Here is a 14338-nt window from a genome sequence, read left to right on the forward strand (position 1 = left end):
TAAAGTCAAGGCGGTTGCCATGGGAGCAGCGGGAGATGCATATCATTTATACGTCGCTCTCCTGTCAAAAAAGCGGCGGCAGCTAGTTTTGATTGTTGTTGTTAGCCACGAGCTCGGCGCGGGTTAAAAGGAGAGGTCGGCGTCGCGCTGTGAGAGGAGCGTCGCCGTCGCGTCGCCGCCATGTTTGAAACACCCGAAACGCCTCTGATGTGACACCTCAGAGTCGCGGCAAACACGCGACGAGACGTCAACCCGCTAAACGTCGCGGCGACACAACATGCGGCTAGGCTAAATATTTGTTTTTGCGTCTGCGAGAGGTCAAAGGTCGCATTTTGTTTTGGAGCGTGATATCAAACGCAAACCCTTGCTAACTGCTAGCGCGTTTATTTCATCTGGAGACGACGTCAACATGGAGGCATGCACGCGTACGCACAAACAGCATCTGGCTTACAAATCCGTGTGGGTGTTCGCCTTGCATTTAAAGATCTATGTGCATGTTTACAACAACTATGTATGCTATTAGTTTTCAACTTGTATAACGGTTTCCTCATGTTTCTGCACATTTTAACATCTTTGTAGGCATCCATGGATCTTTAGACATCATTTTGTACCCAGTCAAAAGTTTGGACACACATTCTCATTCATTAACAATAGAAATTGTCCCAATACTTTTCACAAATCCCGTATATTTACATAGTTAATCAAATTAACATATATATATATATACAGCGGCATAGATGTATTTTACACGTTTAGAAACGTCTGTACACATTTACACTTCTTTGTGCACATTTATATAGCTGTTAGGAATGCCATTTAAACATTTATAGAGTCCTTCATAAGCGTTTACAGACCTATGTGAACATTTACTGCCGTAGATTTACACACGCATTAACTGACATTTAGCATAAATCACAAGGATGGCAATAAAGGGCTTTAAATATCTCCATATCCAGCTGACTGACAGCAAGCATGTTATTTTCCATGTGAAGGTGGGTGTTAGCATGCACAAATGTTGCCGCGTGTGTGCGTGCGTGCGTGCGTGCGTGTGTTTGAGATGAGACCAATGCTTGTCTACTGCTCTCTTTCGCGGCACCCAAGAGAAATCCCAAAAATAACAACAAAGAGTCCTCGGTGGGTCGGATCAAAGTCCCGTCTCCCACCACTTGAGCGGTAACTTTATCTCTCCGAGTGAACCCTCTCACGCATGTTACACGCGCACGACGTGAAGGACAATCATTGTCCCACGTGTGCACGTGTGACCGCCACAAACCAGACTGCTGTTTGTTTGTTTTTTAAACAGGGCCCTGACGCATTGTTTGGTTAGCTTTAGCTTAGCATGCCTGGAAAGAAAAGGCGAAACTAAAGAATGAGAGGACTAATGTGTTAGAAAATATATTAAAGCCCCCCGATGTTCTCCCACCGATGTCAAAGCCAAGCAAACAGCACAGAGCAGAGAAAAGATTGCATTATTTCTCACCACTACAAAAGCCCTCAGGTTATTTTTTACTCTTTTTTTCCCTGCCTTGAAACAAATGAAGCACTTTGAATAATTACACGTCTGCTGATATGAGACGTGGGACAACCACTTCCACCCTTCCAAAAAACAACACACAAAAACTTGACTGGTACCATCAAAAAGTGCATGCATCCTTTATTTATTGATATATTTTGCCAAGGTCACTTTCTGTGCGATGTTAAAGAAATATTTGCAAAACGTAACTTGACTTGTTTGTGCCGCAACCAGTGCACCTGTAAACATGATTTTTGTTAGCCGATGTTGCCCCCTAGTGGACACATGTGACAATAAACCTCTCAATACTAACGGCTTCCTCGTGCGGTTCCCCATATACTACAGGCGTGTTTCTTCACTCAACTGCAGAGAGTATACGGCGTATTTTATAGGGTAAGGGGACGCCTTAATTTGAAAAAAAAAATAAAAATAATAATCTTGTAGGTGCACCTAATTAAGAGTGAAATGCAAAAAATGTGTTCAAAGTATAATATCATTAAATTTAGTATTTTTTTTAAACAATTTCTAATTTATAATTTATATAACTTATAAGTAACCATCATTTATTTAAAAGTGTATTATAATAACTTTCATATTTCCTACTGTAGTGCCCAGGGGTGTTTAACTGCACAACTGCAACAGAGAGGTATCTGTTAAGGGTATTTCTACATTTTCAATATAAGGTATTTTAAGAAAAAAATTATACTAATAAACCATTCTATTTAATTGATTTTTTTTTTTTTTTAGATTTTACAATATAACATGTAGTATAACTGCCCCCCTTTGCTTTTGAAAGCAAAACACTCCAGCATGTAGCTACTCCATGTCGCCCTCTGGTGGTCACAAACCAACTCGAGACCGCAACTTTTCAAACAGCTTTTGTTAAGCGTTACTTAACAACACTGTGGATGTTTTTACTGGCTGTCCCACGAGCGGCAAACACAAACACAAGACCCCAAAAAAAGTTGAGCGGACTACAAACATCTGGGAACGTTTTGGCACAATTGCCAGAGCGACGGCAAATGGCCTTAAATCAGTCACTGTAGTATCAAAGCACTTAACGAGAGAACCATGATTACTTGCAGCTGCCGCTTGTCAGGACTATGCTCGGACAAAATGACGGAGGCCTCGTCCGACACGTACAGTGTGACCCGAGTCGGATGTCGCCAGATCACGTTACATTAAATTACCACGGTAGGTTTTAGCAATTTTCCTTAAATGACGCTGGTCTTTGGTCTCTGGTGATTGACTTGAATGGTTTGCATTAGGCGACCTTGGACGTACTGTACATGCTTGGACACAAACATGGAGACCTGGACCATACTTGACCTCTTTACCTGTCTTTTTTTTTTTTTTTAAAGGGAACATACAATGCATTGTAGCAAAAGTATTGACATGGGTATGAGACATGACAGAGAAGGAGGCAGGTAGGTAGGTAGGTTGGTAGGTAGGTTGTCATAATAAACTTAAACCTCTCTGTAGTGTTGAAAAGCCAGGGTAGCATGTCATGGCATAGGGGAGTAATGATCTCAGTCTTTCAGAGGAGCAGAACAGTGATAGTAATCTGCCATTGAAACTACTTTTCTCTCAGGAGATGATGCTGTGCATCGATGATGCTGGTTGTCCATGATGGAAAGGAGCCTCCTCAGTGTCCTTTGCTCTGCCACAGAAGTCAGGATGTCAAGCTCAGTGCCAATGACAGAGCCTGTCTTCCTCACCAGTTTGTCCAGGCGTGTGGCATCCTTCTTCTTGACGTTGCCCCCCAGCACACTACTGCATACGGGAGGGCACTCGCTACCACAGTCTGCTGGATCTGTAGCAGCTTCTTACATATGCTGAAGGACGCCAGCCTTCTGAAGAAGTACAGACGGCTCTGCCCTTTCCTGCACAAAGCATCTGTGTTGGCAGTCCAGTCCAGTTTATCATCCAGATGCATTCCCACGTACTTATAGGTGTGAACCACCGCCACACGGGCACCTTTCGTGAGAACAGGTTCTGGGTGGGTCCTGTTTATCCTGTTCCGTCCATGAACGTCTGTACATGGCAGAGCTCAGAGTAGTACTGAACGTCGGATGTGTACGGGTAAAGAGAACAGGTGAGAGCGCAGTTCCCTGCAGTGTCCCGTGCTGCTGGTCAGTGTCGGACCTGTAGTTCCCCAGTCGTACGTACGGAGGTCTGCCGGTCAGGTGGGCTGTGATCCATGCCACCAGGTGATATCCTACTCCCATCCGTGTCAGTTTGTCCCTGAGGAGCTGAGGCTGGATGGTGTTAAAGGGGCTGGAGAAGTCCTAAAATGTAATCCTCACAGCACCACTGCGTCTGTCAAGGTGAGCGAGAGATCAGTGGAGCAAGAAGATGATGGCATCCTCATATCCCACTTTCTCCTGGTATGCTAACTGCAGAGGGTCGAGTGCGTGGTGGTTCTGTGCCCTGCTGTTATTGTGCGTTATGTGAGGGGGGTGGTGTGAGGAGAGGTCTCCCCTTCCGTGTTGATGACTTGTGTGGGGGCTGCTGTGCATGGGATGGGCCAGTCAAACCTATTAAAAAACTTTTAACTAATTTGTCCTTCTCAAATCCCCCCTCGATGTGGGAACCTCTCTTCGAGCAGCCAGTCTTAATCCCCTGCCACACCTCCTTCGTGTTGATATTCTGAATCTTTTGTTCGATTTTCTTTCTGCACTGCTCCTTTGCTACGCTTAGCTGGACTCTTAGTGCCTTCTGGACCTGCTTACATTGTGGTTTTCTATGCTTTGCATAACCTAAAAGATGCAGATTTTGGTAAACACTGATAAGGGTTCCACTCGTTCTGCCCAATTAAGTGAGTAAAACGTGATGTACATGTGAGTTTATTCTTTCACAGTTTATATGCAATAAAAGCATCCAGAAAATTCATGGTGTGAACCCTGCTCTCCCTCCCGAAGCCATGTTTTCCCAGCAAGTCTGCATACTGGCGCTGCGTCCTCTCCAGGCCCTCAGTGTTGACCAGCATGTTGAGGGATTGCAGCGTGGCGTAGGGGGAATGCTCGTCCAACATGGTCTCCGCGATGAGAACTGCGCAGCCTGTACATTGAGTGCATAGGAAGTCGGACAGTATCTGAGCGCTGCATGCTTTATACCTAATTGCGTAAAGTTCATGCTGAAGGTTTTTCCTTGCCTCTGTTGCCAAAGTGCTTTCTAACGTGGGGATCAATGTTTCTAGATCTGCTCCACATGTACAGTGTCTTGTGAATTGTTGATATCCAAATAAGTAACCTGACCTTCGTTGCGGCGGTGGCTGAAGTTACACTTTGACGCAGAGCATCGCATCCAGCAGATTGCCCGTCTGTTTGATACCCGTGACGATGAAAGCGTGGCTCTTCAAAAGCAAGCCGTATTCACCAGCACTCCTCTGCCTGCCCTCGCTCATGCTGAGGGCCTGGAGCAGCCCGCGACTCGGCCCTGCTCTATTCTCGTCCAGGAAGATCTCACTGAGCAGGAGTCCGCAACCTGGGCATACAGATTTTAGCGAGGCTTCGTAGCCTTAACAAACTATCTCAGTGACATTACAGTATCAGTACAGTCAAACCTCGGTTTCCGCTCCAGTTTTCATGTTTTGTATTTTCCAGCATAATTTGGCCTCGGTTATCATACAGTATTGCCTAACAAACAAGTCAGTTTTCCCTGTACTGTATCATTTCGTGGAATTGACTGTCAAAGCACTCCACACATTGCTGACTCACTGGCCGTACATTTATTGTTGACTGCGACTCCTAAATAACCCGCCATGGGGCCAAAGAAAGATGTAAGTGCCAGCGATTTGATTAATAAGGTGAGAAACATTATTGAATTCAAGAAATAACTTGTTGCGAAATACAAAGATGGTGTCCACTCCCCTCCTCGCCATCTTTGTCAATAAGAGTGTTCAATAAAAGCTAAAAGTCATGTTAAATGTTCATTTATCCACTTCATTTGTCATTATATGTTATTTCACATTGTTTTCTGCAAGTAAAACTATAGTTGTTCTCTATAAAATATATTTTTTGTTAATATTTTTGGGTGTCTTGAACTGACTAGTTGGATTTACATGAGTTCCTATTTGAAATATTGCTTCAGTTTTCATCACATCTTTTGGAAAGAATAGCAAAACCCGAGGGACCAAGGAAGCGATGTGTCACAAGTCACTATGTCAGGCTGGTCCAACTGAAACGCAAATTTTAAGAAACTTACAGTATGAACAACTAAAGCTGCATTTCTACTGCAGAGTTCTCTTTTTGGTTCAGGGCGGTCGCTTTTCCACTAAAAAGCACAGTGGAAAGCTGCAAACAGCATGCCCAACAATCAACAATAGAACAAGTGTTTCATGTATTTACTACTGTATTTCAATGTACTATCAATGTATTAAGTTTATTCAAGAGGAGACCGAGGCCAGTGGGAAAAAAATGAGCACTGCAGCAAAGTGGAGACTGTGGAGTATAATACTGCAGTATCCAGAGCTAATGCACTATGACAGGGAAAGCTAATGATGGAACGTGTCCTTAAATTTTATTTAAGAGGAGATTGAGATCAGTAAGAAAATGGAGTGCTGCAGCCAAGTGGAGAATGTGGAGTATAATACTGTAGTGGCACGGCATCCCTGTTGCAAACCATGGTACTGAATTGTAGTGGGAGCGTGATTTAAGTGTGCATGTCATGCTTTTGTTGCAGAGTTTACCTGGCGTGCACGCATCTGCGATTCTGCCAAGCAGTGCGTGAACTTTCTCATCAGACCAGTCGTGGAGAATTCTAGCAAGAATGTACAAGTCCGCTTTGGGTAAAGCATCTTTGAAGAAGTCTCCTGTTGGTGTCGTGTGTGTGCAGAGATGAATTAGCGTAAAAATTGGTGTTTTGTTAGATGTACTTTATAATAATAATGAATAATTATACCTGCCACAAACGTGACCCTGTCTTCAGCGCACAGCGGATGGAAATGTTGACTCATTTGGATAACAGTCGGCAAGTCAAACACTGTCACACGCATCCCAGGGTGAGCCCTGGTGAACTCAGATGCCATGGTACCTGTACAGCCTTACAAAAACAGACAGCGGGGCATTCAAGATGGGGGCTCACCACTGAAAAACTGCATTGACCATTTTCTTCTTGTGCTCCAAATAACTAAATTCTGTGATTTTTTTATTTGAAAATGAAAGTTCCAAGCAAAACCTAATGGGAACCAAGATGTTCACACTGTTACCTCCGAGGTCACAGGCGGTCTTAAAAGCGGACAAGTCGAAGGCTGTGGCCACCGCTCTGCCAGTCACTTTAGTGATGCTGTGCATGGCCTTCATGAACCTCAGTTGGATCTCTTGGCTGCTGTAGATGGTGTCCTGGAAAACCAAAAGGCACAACAACATTGCGACCTCTCCCAGGGAGGATTTGTTCATAAATGACTATGTAGTCAAAGAGACATGCTTTCTTTTCCACTGTCTCATGCACTCCAAATTTAACTAGAATTCAACATAATTGGCAAAAATATTTACCTGAAATAAGTCACCAGATTTCTTTCCGAAGACCTTGTGGTGCTGGTGGTTGCCTTCCTGCACCGCACTGTCCAGGTGATTGAAGAGTGGCCACACGGTGTCGTTATAGTGCGCAATGTGGCCCAGCAGCGACCACGGAGCGTCGGACAGCAGAAAGCGTTTGGCCAGGTCTGTGTTCTCATACACAGGCGCCTCAGAGTCTGGAAGTAGAAAATAAAACATGAGCGAGATAAAGACGCTTAATTTAGAAAAGATGAAAAAAAAAAAAAAAACGTTACAAACTTTGAGTCTTTAGCAAATTTAGTGAGACACATGCTTCCAACAGACGCTCCGTTCCCTTTATGGAGGTTTTCAGCTCGTGGGCCACCTGAGCTGCGTCCAGAGCCGGCCTGCGGTGGAGCAGGTCAAACATGCCAAACTTGGAGGCGGTAAACAGCGCCTGCAAGGATTTTGGACATAGGATTGAATGACTGTACTCGCCCTGTACAAAAAGGGCCTCCCTCTCTTTTCAGAGATGGTTTCTCAACTTTAACATAACTGGCTTCCTCATCTTCCAAGCCATCAGTTTTCTCTGTCCAGAATGTACAGAAAATGTACAAACATTTATGAGTATGAGTCTGAGTCTTGACCTGAAGGGTTAGCATGTGTGTGTCGTGGCATGCGCTTGCTCAGTGGTAGCTTGGTTTCCACAAAATAAAAATCCGTGCCTCCTCACTGCACTGGACAGCATACAACAGATTGTTTTTCTGGGAAACGGGGTGTCTTGTCTATGGGGTGTACCAACCTTTGTCTCAAAAGGTTTCCAGGTTCGAAGTGTACTTGTACGTTGTGTTAAAAACCCTGAGTTTCACAGGGCTGGTGGGAACATTATCAGCTCTGTGTTGTAGGGTTCTGTTAACGGCCAGTTTGTTCTGCAGTGGGTGGTATGAGTCAAAAAGTAGGTATTGGTCAGTGTGTGTGGATTTTCTATGAATACCAACTTGGAGGCCCCTGTAGTCTCCAAAATGGACACCGCAGTTCAAAAAAGACAATTTATTGTCTTTGACGTCCTCACGTGTAAACTTTATGTTTATGTATGTCCACTGAGTTAATATTCCAAAACGGTTGTTACCCCAGCTGGTCGTTTGTAAAAAGTGCATCTCGTTCAACTGCTCAGACTAAAGCTGTCCTAACTTGTCAGACTCGTGTTTGTCCCGCCTAGTCAATGAGCATGAACTAATGAAGCCTGCTCGGATGAGAGGCAAAACATCTGCTTAGACAACCGGAACAGTCCAGTTGCGATGGATTCAATTTCCTGAGAATACAATGGACTGGACGAATGACAATATTAACAGGCTGTTAGAACTGCAGCGCAGGAAGCACTGCTACCACAGGCCATTCCTCCCCACAACCATAAGACTTTATAACACACAACGGTAAATTAAATTGTAAAAAATTGCAATCTCTATATAATGTAATCCTTCTTTTCTCGTGTGCAATATGTGTGTTATTATTGTGTTATCATTTATTTTTTTCCTACTTTTATTGCATTGCTTGGGGTGGCCTGGCTCAGGTGGTAGAGTGGTCGTCTCCCAACCTGAAGGTTGCGGGTTCAATCCTCCGTCCTCCTGTGATCGTGTGGAAGTGTCCTTGGGCAAGATATTGAACACCCAGTTGCTCCTGATGCTGTGTCATCAGTAGGTAAATGTGCTAGCAGTGTCAAAGCGCTTTGAGTGCCTTGGAGGTGGAAAAGCACGATACAAGTGAAAGACCATTTACTTTTTCACTCTTTGATTCCATTCTTATTTCAGTTTTTATTTTTTTAGTTAACGTAGTTTACGTAACGTAGTTTACGTAACGTAGTTTACGTAACGTAGTTTATTTGTTTATTTATGTCCTGTTTCTACTCTATGTACATTTTATATTGCAAGCAATATGGGATATATATACTACTCACAAAAAGTTAGGGATATGCACAACTGTTATGTTAGGGAACAGCAAGTTGTGCTTCAAGTTGTGCGTTAAGTATTGAGTTATTGCAGTTTCTCGCCAAGGTTAACGAACAACTGCAATGGACAAACGCTGATGAATACAGAGTGGTTATGCGGAAAGATCTGCAATAATGAGAAGAACCTCAAGATCCATCAAGCTAGAATGGAATGCAAGGAGCGGCTGCAAGCATCACAATGCACAGGTCCAGTCAACACTGAAATAATAACCTCTGCTTACCTTTGAGGCTTTGAATCCATCAATCAGTGGAATGATTCTTTGCAAGTCCTTTCTGGCTTCTTCACTGTCCTCAAACTCTCTCCCCTGGATCTCATTGATTAACTGCCCCCTGCTGGTGGTCAATGGTGGTGTTTCCTCAGCGTGTCTGACCGCTGCATGCCCAGACTTGTTGCATGAAGGCTGTGCTGTGTGAGTGGTTGATGGACGAAGTAGAGTAGATGATACTGGACAGGGGGTAGCATCACCACGGCAAGAACCGTGTTGTGCATCGGAGGAAGAGGGAGAGCGGTTGTAAATGATATCCAGCTGTTTGCAGAAGTGGTTGAGGGGGAAGCCCACAACGTTAAGGAAGTCTCCATGCACGTACTCCACCAACATGCCGCCTAGAGCCTGGATGCCATAGCCGCCTGCCTTGTCCCTAAACCAGACACACACCTTAAATAAATATGACAAGCTAAAACTCACTTCTGAACCTCCAACATCACCTCCTGTCCTTTACACATCTGTCCGCCCGCCACTAAGGTCTTTAAGGGAACACATTTACTATGACAGACAGGAGCAGGAGTTTTATTTACGTCTTAAATGGCTTATTTATTCTAATTATGTCTACTATATTGGGTAATACAAATGTAAAGGTGACTATATGGGTGTTATTTCATGTCTAGAGGGCTCTAATAATGTTAAAAACTATATTTAGAAGATCGTAAACAGGTTTTTTGTGCCTTAACTACAAAAATATTCCCTTTATTAATATTGACTTTTACTTCGTGGAAATGTACTTATCGCATTGGAGTCTGGAACCAATTAACCACGATAAACAAGGGACGGCTGTATTTATATTTGAATCATCTACTTAATTAGGTTTATTTTTATCATATTTTGTCACAGAAGTCCTCGGGGCTTATTGTATCATTATGGTACTGAATTGTAAAAATAGCTTGTTAGGTATTATAGATATTATTATTAGAGCACTCATTTCAAGTATATTCAGATTGTGGGTTACGCACCGCACGCTATCAGTGAGACCCTACAATTGTCTCCGCTGTCAAAACACCAACATGACAAAAGTTTATCCCAACAGGCGTAAACAGTGGAAGCAAAGTCCAAAGGTGTCACCCCATTACATGATCCCCTCCTCCTCATCAACACTCACATGGGTTCACCGCTGTCGATGTACTCCCACAGCATGTCCTCGGAGAGGTCAGCAAACTTTACCTTTGTTTCTTCATAGAAGTCTACTATCTGGTAATCCACCTCCTCATCTGGGACGAAAAATTCCAGCTTTAGATTTGTGTTAGAACTGCCAAAAGGTCTCATGGAACCGCACTTACTTTCTTTCTCATGGTAGAGGACAACAGCGACCCCTGTGAAGACACTGTGCTCTTTACCACTCAAACTGCAGCAGAACAAAGGAGAAAGCGTTACTAATCCATCCATCTATCTGTTCACCATCTAAGCTATCTATAAATCAACTAGACCTTGACAGCATCCTGTATGCATCTTGCTTGTCTCGTGGCTTCTCCAGTATCATTCCATCTACAGTCTAAGGACATTTATGGCAGAGGCGTAAACAAACAACATGCAATAAAACAGTGTCATAAGATACTTTATGGCACAATAATCTTAATTACCACGATGGTGTCAGCTCCAATCACAATGTCTGGCGTCTTTCGGTGGTCCTAAAACACAGACAAAATTAATGGCATTCCACATAAGGGACAAAAACATATTTATATACTGTATACACAATATATACCTTCTTTTACTCAAATAGTGCCATCCGTGTCCCAGTGTTACCCACTCAAAAAAATAAACACACAAATAGATGTTTAATTAGGTGCAGTGCCCTCACTATGTGTGGCACTGCACAGCCAGCGGACACGGCATCTGTAAAGCTGAAGTTTACGGTGGCGTTTAAAGAGAAGCAGAATGTGATCTGGAGCAAATTCTGGTATTTCATGAACATTTCATGACCTGGAAAGAATTAGGGATTGGAAAAAAAAAACACTAAACGACAAAAAAAACAAAAACAACAAAAAATATATATAATTAATTACATTGTAAAAATATTGTAATGTTATTTTTTTATATATTACACATTAACACTTACCTGAATGAAAAGATAAAAATTGAAAAAATAGAGATAAAAATTATACTACAGATACTGATACTGAGTGCAGTTCCAACCCTGCCTCGCGCACTGCGACTTCTATATTACGTGTATTCACAGTAGCGATGACATCGATAGTTCATAGTCTGATCGACTTCTGGTTACCCTCTTCCCACAAGACAGCCTTTCTCTAAATTAGAAATATGGATGACAGCTAGCGAACACAGCTTCACTAAGACTGTGAGGCAGCGCCATGCGAGTTACGCCAAAGTTTGTGAATGGATTGTGGATGCTTGGGCTAACGTGTCTGATGCACTGTTGCTCAAGCTTTTGCAAAAGCCAGCATCATTTCTGAGGTGCCGCACAACAACAAGACTGACTGACAATGCTGAGAGGGAACCTGGCGTGTTTGATGGAGAACTTGCCCCGCTGTTCATTTGGGATACAGAAGATACAGAGGATTTTGATGGATTCATGGATGAGGATTGATCAAAAATAACGTGAGTTGTGAGAAAGGGTGATGGGTTAGAGTTGTTCTGAACATTCATTTCCCATGATACGAATGTGAGAAAGGGTGATGGGTTTGGGAAGTATCTTGTTATTGTTATCTGCTGACCTTGCCTACCAGGTGCTTGTTATGTACTGAGGAAGACAGGACACTCATATAACCAAACTAGGTTGCCTGGCGCCTGTTTTGTTAAAAACAGTAACTCTGTGTGCGAATGCCTGAGTTTCGGGGCAGGCCACCCCGTTCTCACGCTCGCACGAACAGACTGGCATAAAGAGGGGTGAGCGAAAACACCTAAACAGAGTCTGCTGCGGGTTGTGATCGAACGCCCAGCCGATTGACGCGAACTCTTCCACGGGTGTTGGCTCTCCACTCTGTTGGCGTAGGTAAGAGGCTTTTTCGCTGCAATCATATATCTTGTGTGTTGATGCTTAAATAAATATGCCCTTGTTTAGGCTAAAATACCTTGATGTGTCTGTGTCATTCTGTGTGCCGACTGAACACGATCCTCTAAAAATATTCTAAAACATGAGTACATTGTTAAATACTTCAATAAAGTACAACCCAACTCAGTTTTGCTCCCGCTGCCTTTTTAAAAACATATTGTAGCTTCCCTGGGAGCTCTTCCTGTTCCCCAACATGCTTTGCGGTACGGTGCGCCTTATGGTCGTGAAAATACGGTACTTGAAATATTTTAGTTTGTACTTAAAGGATATTGTCTTGTAACTGAAAATATATGTTCCTTTGTATGTCTAAAACATGCTGTATTTGTTTCTGGGATTTACTTAACATGCTTCAGCCACTATGAGGAAATGTACACTTGGACACTCCACAACAATACACAAATGGTCAGTTAACTCACACAGGGCATCCTCCTCGCCACCTCCAGAGCCTTCTGCTTGGCCGTCTCCACAGCATACTCTTGCGGCGCTTTGAAAAGTCGCTTGTCAAGTGTTTCTTTGAAACGGGATGGCACCACTTCGAAGCACATGCCCTGCCACGAGGGAGGAAATGGTAATGTTTGGATATTGTGTAGTGCATCCAGACACTTACAGCATTACGGAGGATCTCCAGCCGTCGCGGAGATGAGCTCGCCAGCACAACCAGTTTACCGGCCAGCTTGGAGATGACCGGGTTCAGCACCATTGTGGTCTTCTAGTCACTTCACTGCCCTTAAAGAGGAGCATGAACATGACAACATGTCATCAAATTACACATTAAGTTCATCTACCAAAGTGCAGTGGACAAACTATGCACTCACTGAGCATGACATTAACTGCATCGCAAATTCTGGCTTTACAAAGATAACCATATGTACTGTACGTTCATATAACGTGTTTATTCTTGTGCTTGTAGATGCAGTAGCTGTGGTACAAACTGAAAGAGACAAAATATTAGGAACAGCTCCGCCACCGTATTGTCATAGTTTGATTATCTACAGTTATTTTTCTCAGAACAGTGTTTTGCGAAAACATAACACATAACTCTGACGCCTAAATTGAGGCCAAGCATGCCTAAAATGTATAAAACAAAGCTTAGCTTGCTACGAAAACTTTGATAGTCATATTGGATGACAATATTGGCTAACATATGGTCACTTTACAAACGTCATATTCGCCGACAAAAAATATTGTAATACTTTTGAGTTGTATGGATGGTAGCACGAATATGTCAAGTCAAAATATATTATGGTATAGCCATTTAGTGCACAACTATTCTCTGAATAAATGTACAAGATTGTGAAAAACACTTACCGAGGACTACACCGGAAGTGAACAGCTTGTTACGTACGGACGCATATGTGATGACGTACCGCGTCGGACGGATTGACCAATCACAATTAGAACGTCGCTCAGTCACGTCACAGAAAATAAAATACCTAATAATTAAAAATAAAAACTTTGAACATTATTTTTTTCTCACATTCTTTCACATCAGTATACCTCATATCACAATTCCAAATGTTCAGAAAGAGCAGGAAGAAGCAGAGTTTATTCAATCCTACCCCCTCTTTGTTTCACATCCAGCAGCTAATACGTCACAATTACAAATACATTTCACATCAAGTGCTGAAACATTTGTTCATTTCCCTTTCAACATGGTCCCTTTACTATTCTGTAGTTGTGAATAACATGAGAACATGGTGAAGCAATGTATCAATGTGTTAAAATAAAGGTGAGGTTTGTAAATCTTTGTTGTAGTACAGTTAGTGAGTGAAGTGTGCTTTTGTAGTTATTTCCCCATATCACCGCACAATAAGTTAGATATGGTAATACCAGAGAACAATGGAGAGTATGGAGTGATTTTTGGTCCAGAACAAAGTTTGTCTTATTGAGTATAGAAATGTTTCTTGCCACTTTGTGTTGTATATTTTTAATGTGGGATTTCCAACTCACTTTGTCATCTATTATTATTTGTATTGTATTTGTATATATATATATAACGCCTAGAAACTTATTTCCATTCACTTGTCAATGTCCACGCCATCTGTTTGTATTTGCACA

At 42.7% G+C, this 14338-nt stretch overlaps 1 protein-coding gene across 3 annotated transcripts; it reads right to left on the reverse strand.

Annotated features, from left to right (window-relative positions):
* Positions 1–1314: 1314 nt before the first annotated feature.
* asmtl (acetylserotonin O-methyltransferase-like) lies at positions 1315–13625 on the reverse strand. Of its 3 annotated transcripts, XM_054788178.1 has the most exons (15): positions 13589–13625; positions 12888–13006; positions 12697–12828; positions 10848–10895; positions 10695–10759; positions 10548–10612; positions 10370–10478; positions 9217–9634; positions 7291–7447; positions 7009–7208; positions 6723–6855; positions 6416–6556; positions 6204–6326; positions 4771–4999; positions 4425–4573 (listed from the first exon to the last, which is right to left on the reverse strand). In XM_054788178.1, the coding sequence occupies exons 2-14, from the start codon at positions 12978–12980 to the stop codon at positions 4794–4796; spliced, it is 1890 nt and encodes a 629-aa protein (XP_054644153.1). In that variant the 5' UTR covers positions 12981–13006; positions 13589–13625; the 3' UTR covers positions 4425–4573; positions 4771–4793. The 3 variants fall into 3 exon arrangements, with proteins under 3 accessions (XP_054644156.1, XP_054644155.1, XP_054644153.1); XM_054788181.1 differs by lacking the exons at positions 4425–4573; positions 4771–4999 and adding an exon at positions 1315–3832; XM_054788180.1 differs by lacking the exon at positions 4771–4999 and having other exon boundaries at positions 3852–4573.
* Between the last annotated feature and the right edge of the window lie 713 nt (positions 13626–14338).

The sequence above is a fragment of the Dunckerocampus dactyliophorus genome, chromosome 9 (assembly GCF_027744805.1).
Source record: "Dunckerocampus dactyliophorus isolate RoL2022-P2 chromosome 9, RoL_Ddac_1.1, whole genome shotgun sequence".
In the NCBI taxonomy this organism is placed as follows: domain Eukaryota; kingdom Metazoa; phylum Chordata; class Actinopteri; order Syngnathiformes; family Syngnathidae; genus Dunckerocampus; species Dunckerocampus dactyliophorus.

Excerpts from the sequence above, each read along its gene's own strand:
- asmtl (XM_054788180.1), bottom strand. The coding sequence starts at position 12,980 with ATGGTGCTGAACCCGGTCATCTCCAAGCTGGCCGGTAAACTGGTTGTG. Across the intron at positions 12,829-12,887 it reads TGGAGATCCTCCGTAATGCT|GGCATGTGCTTCGAAGTGGT; the intron begins GTAAGTGTCTGG and ends CCCTCGTGGCAG. Across the intron at positions 7,448-9,216 it reads ATGGATTCAAAGCCTCAAAG|GCGCTGTTTACCGCCTCCAA; the intron begins GTAAGCAGAGGT and ends AAATCCTTGCAG.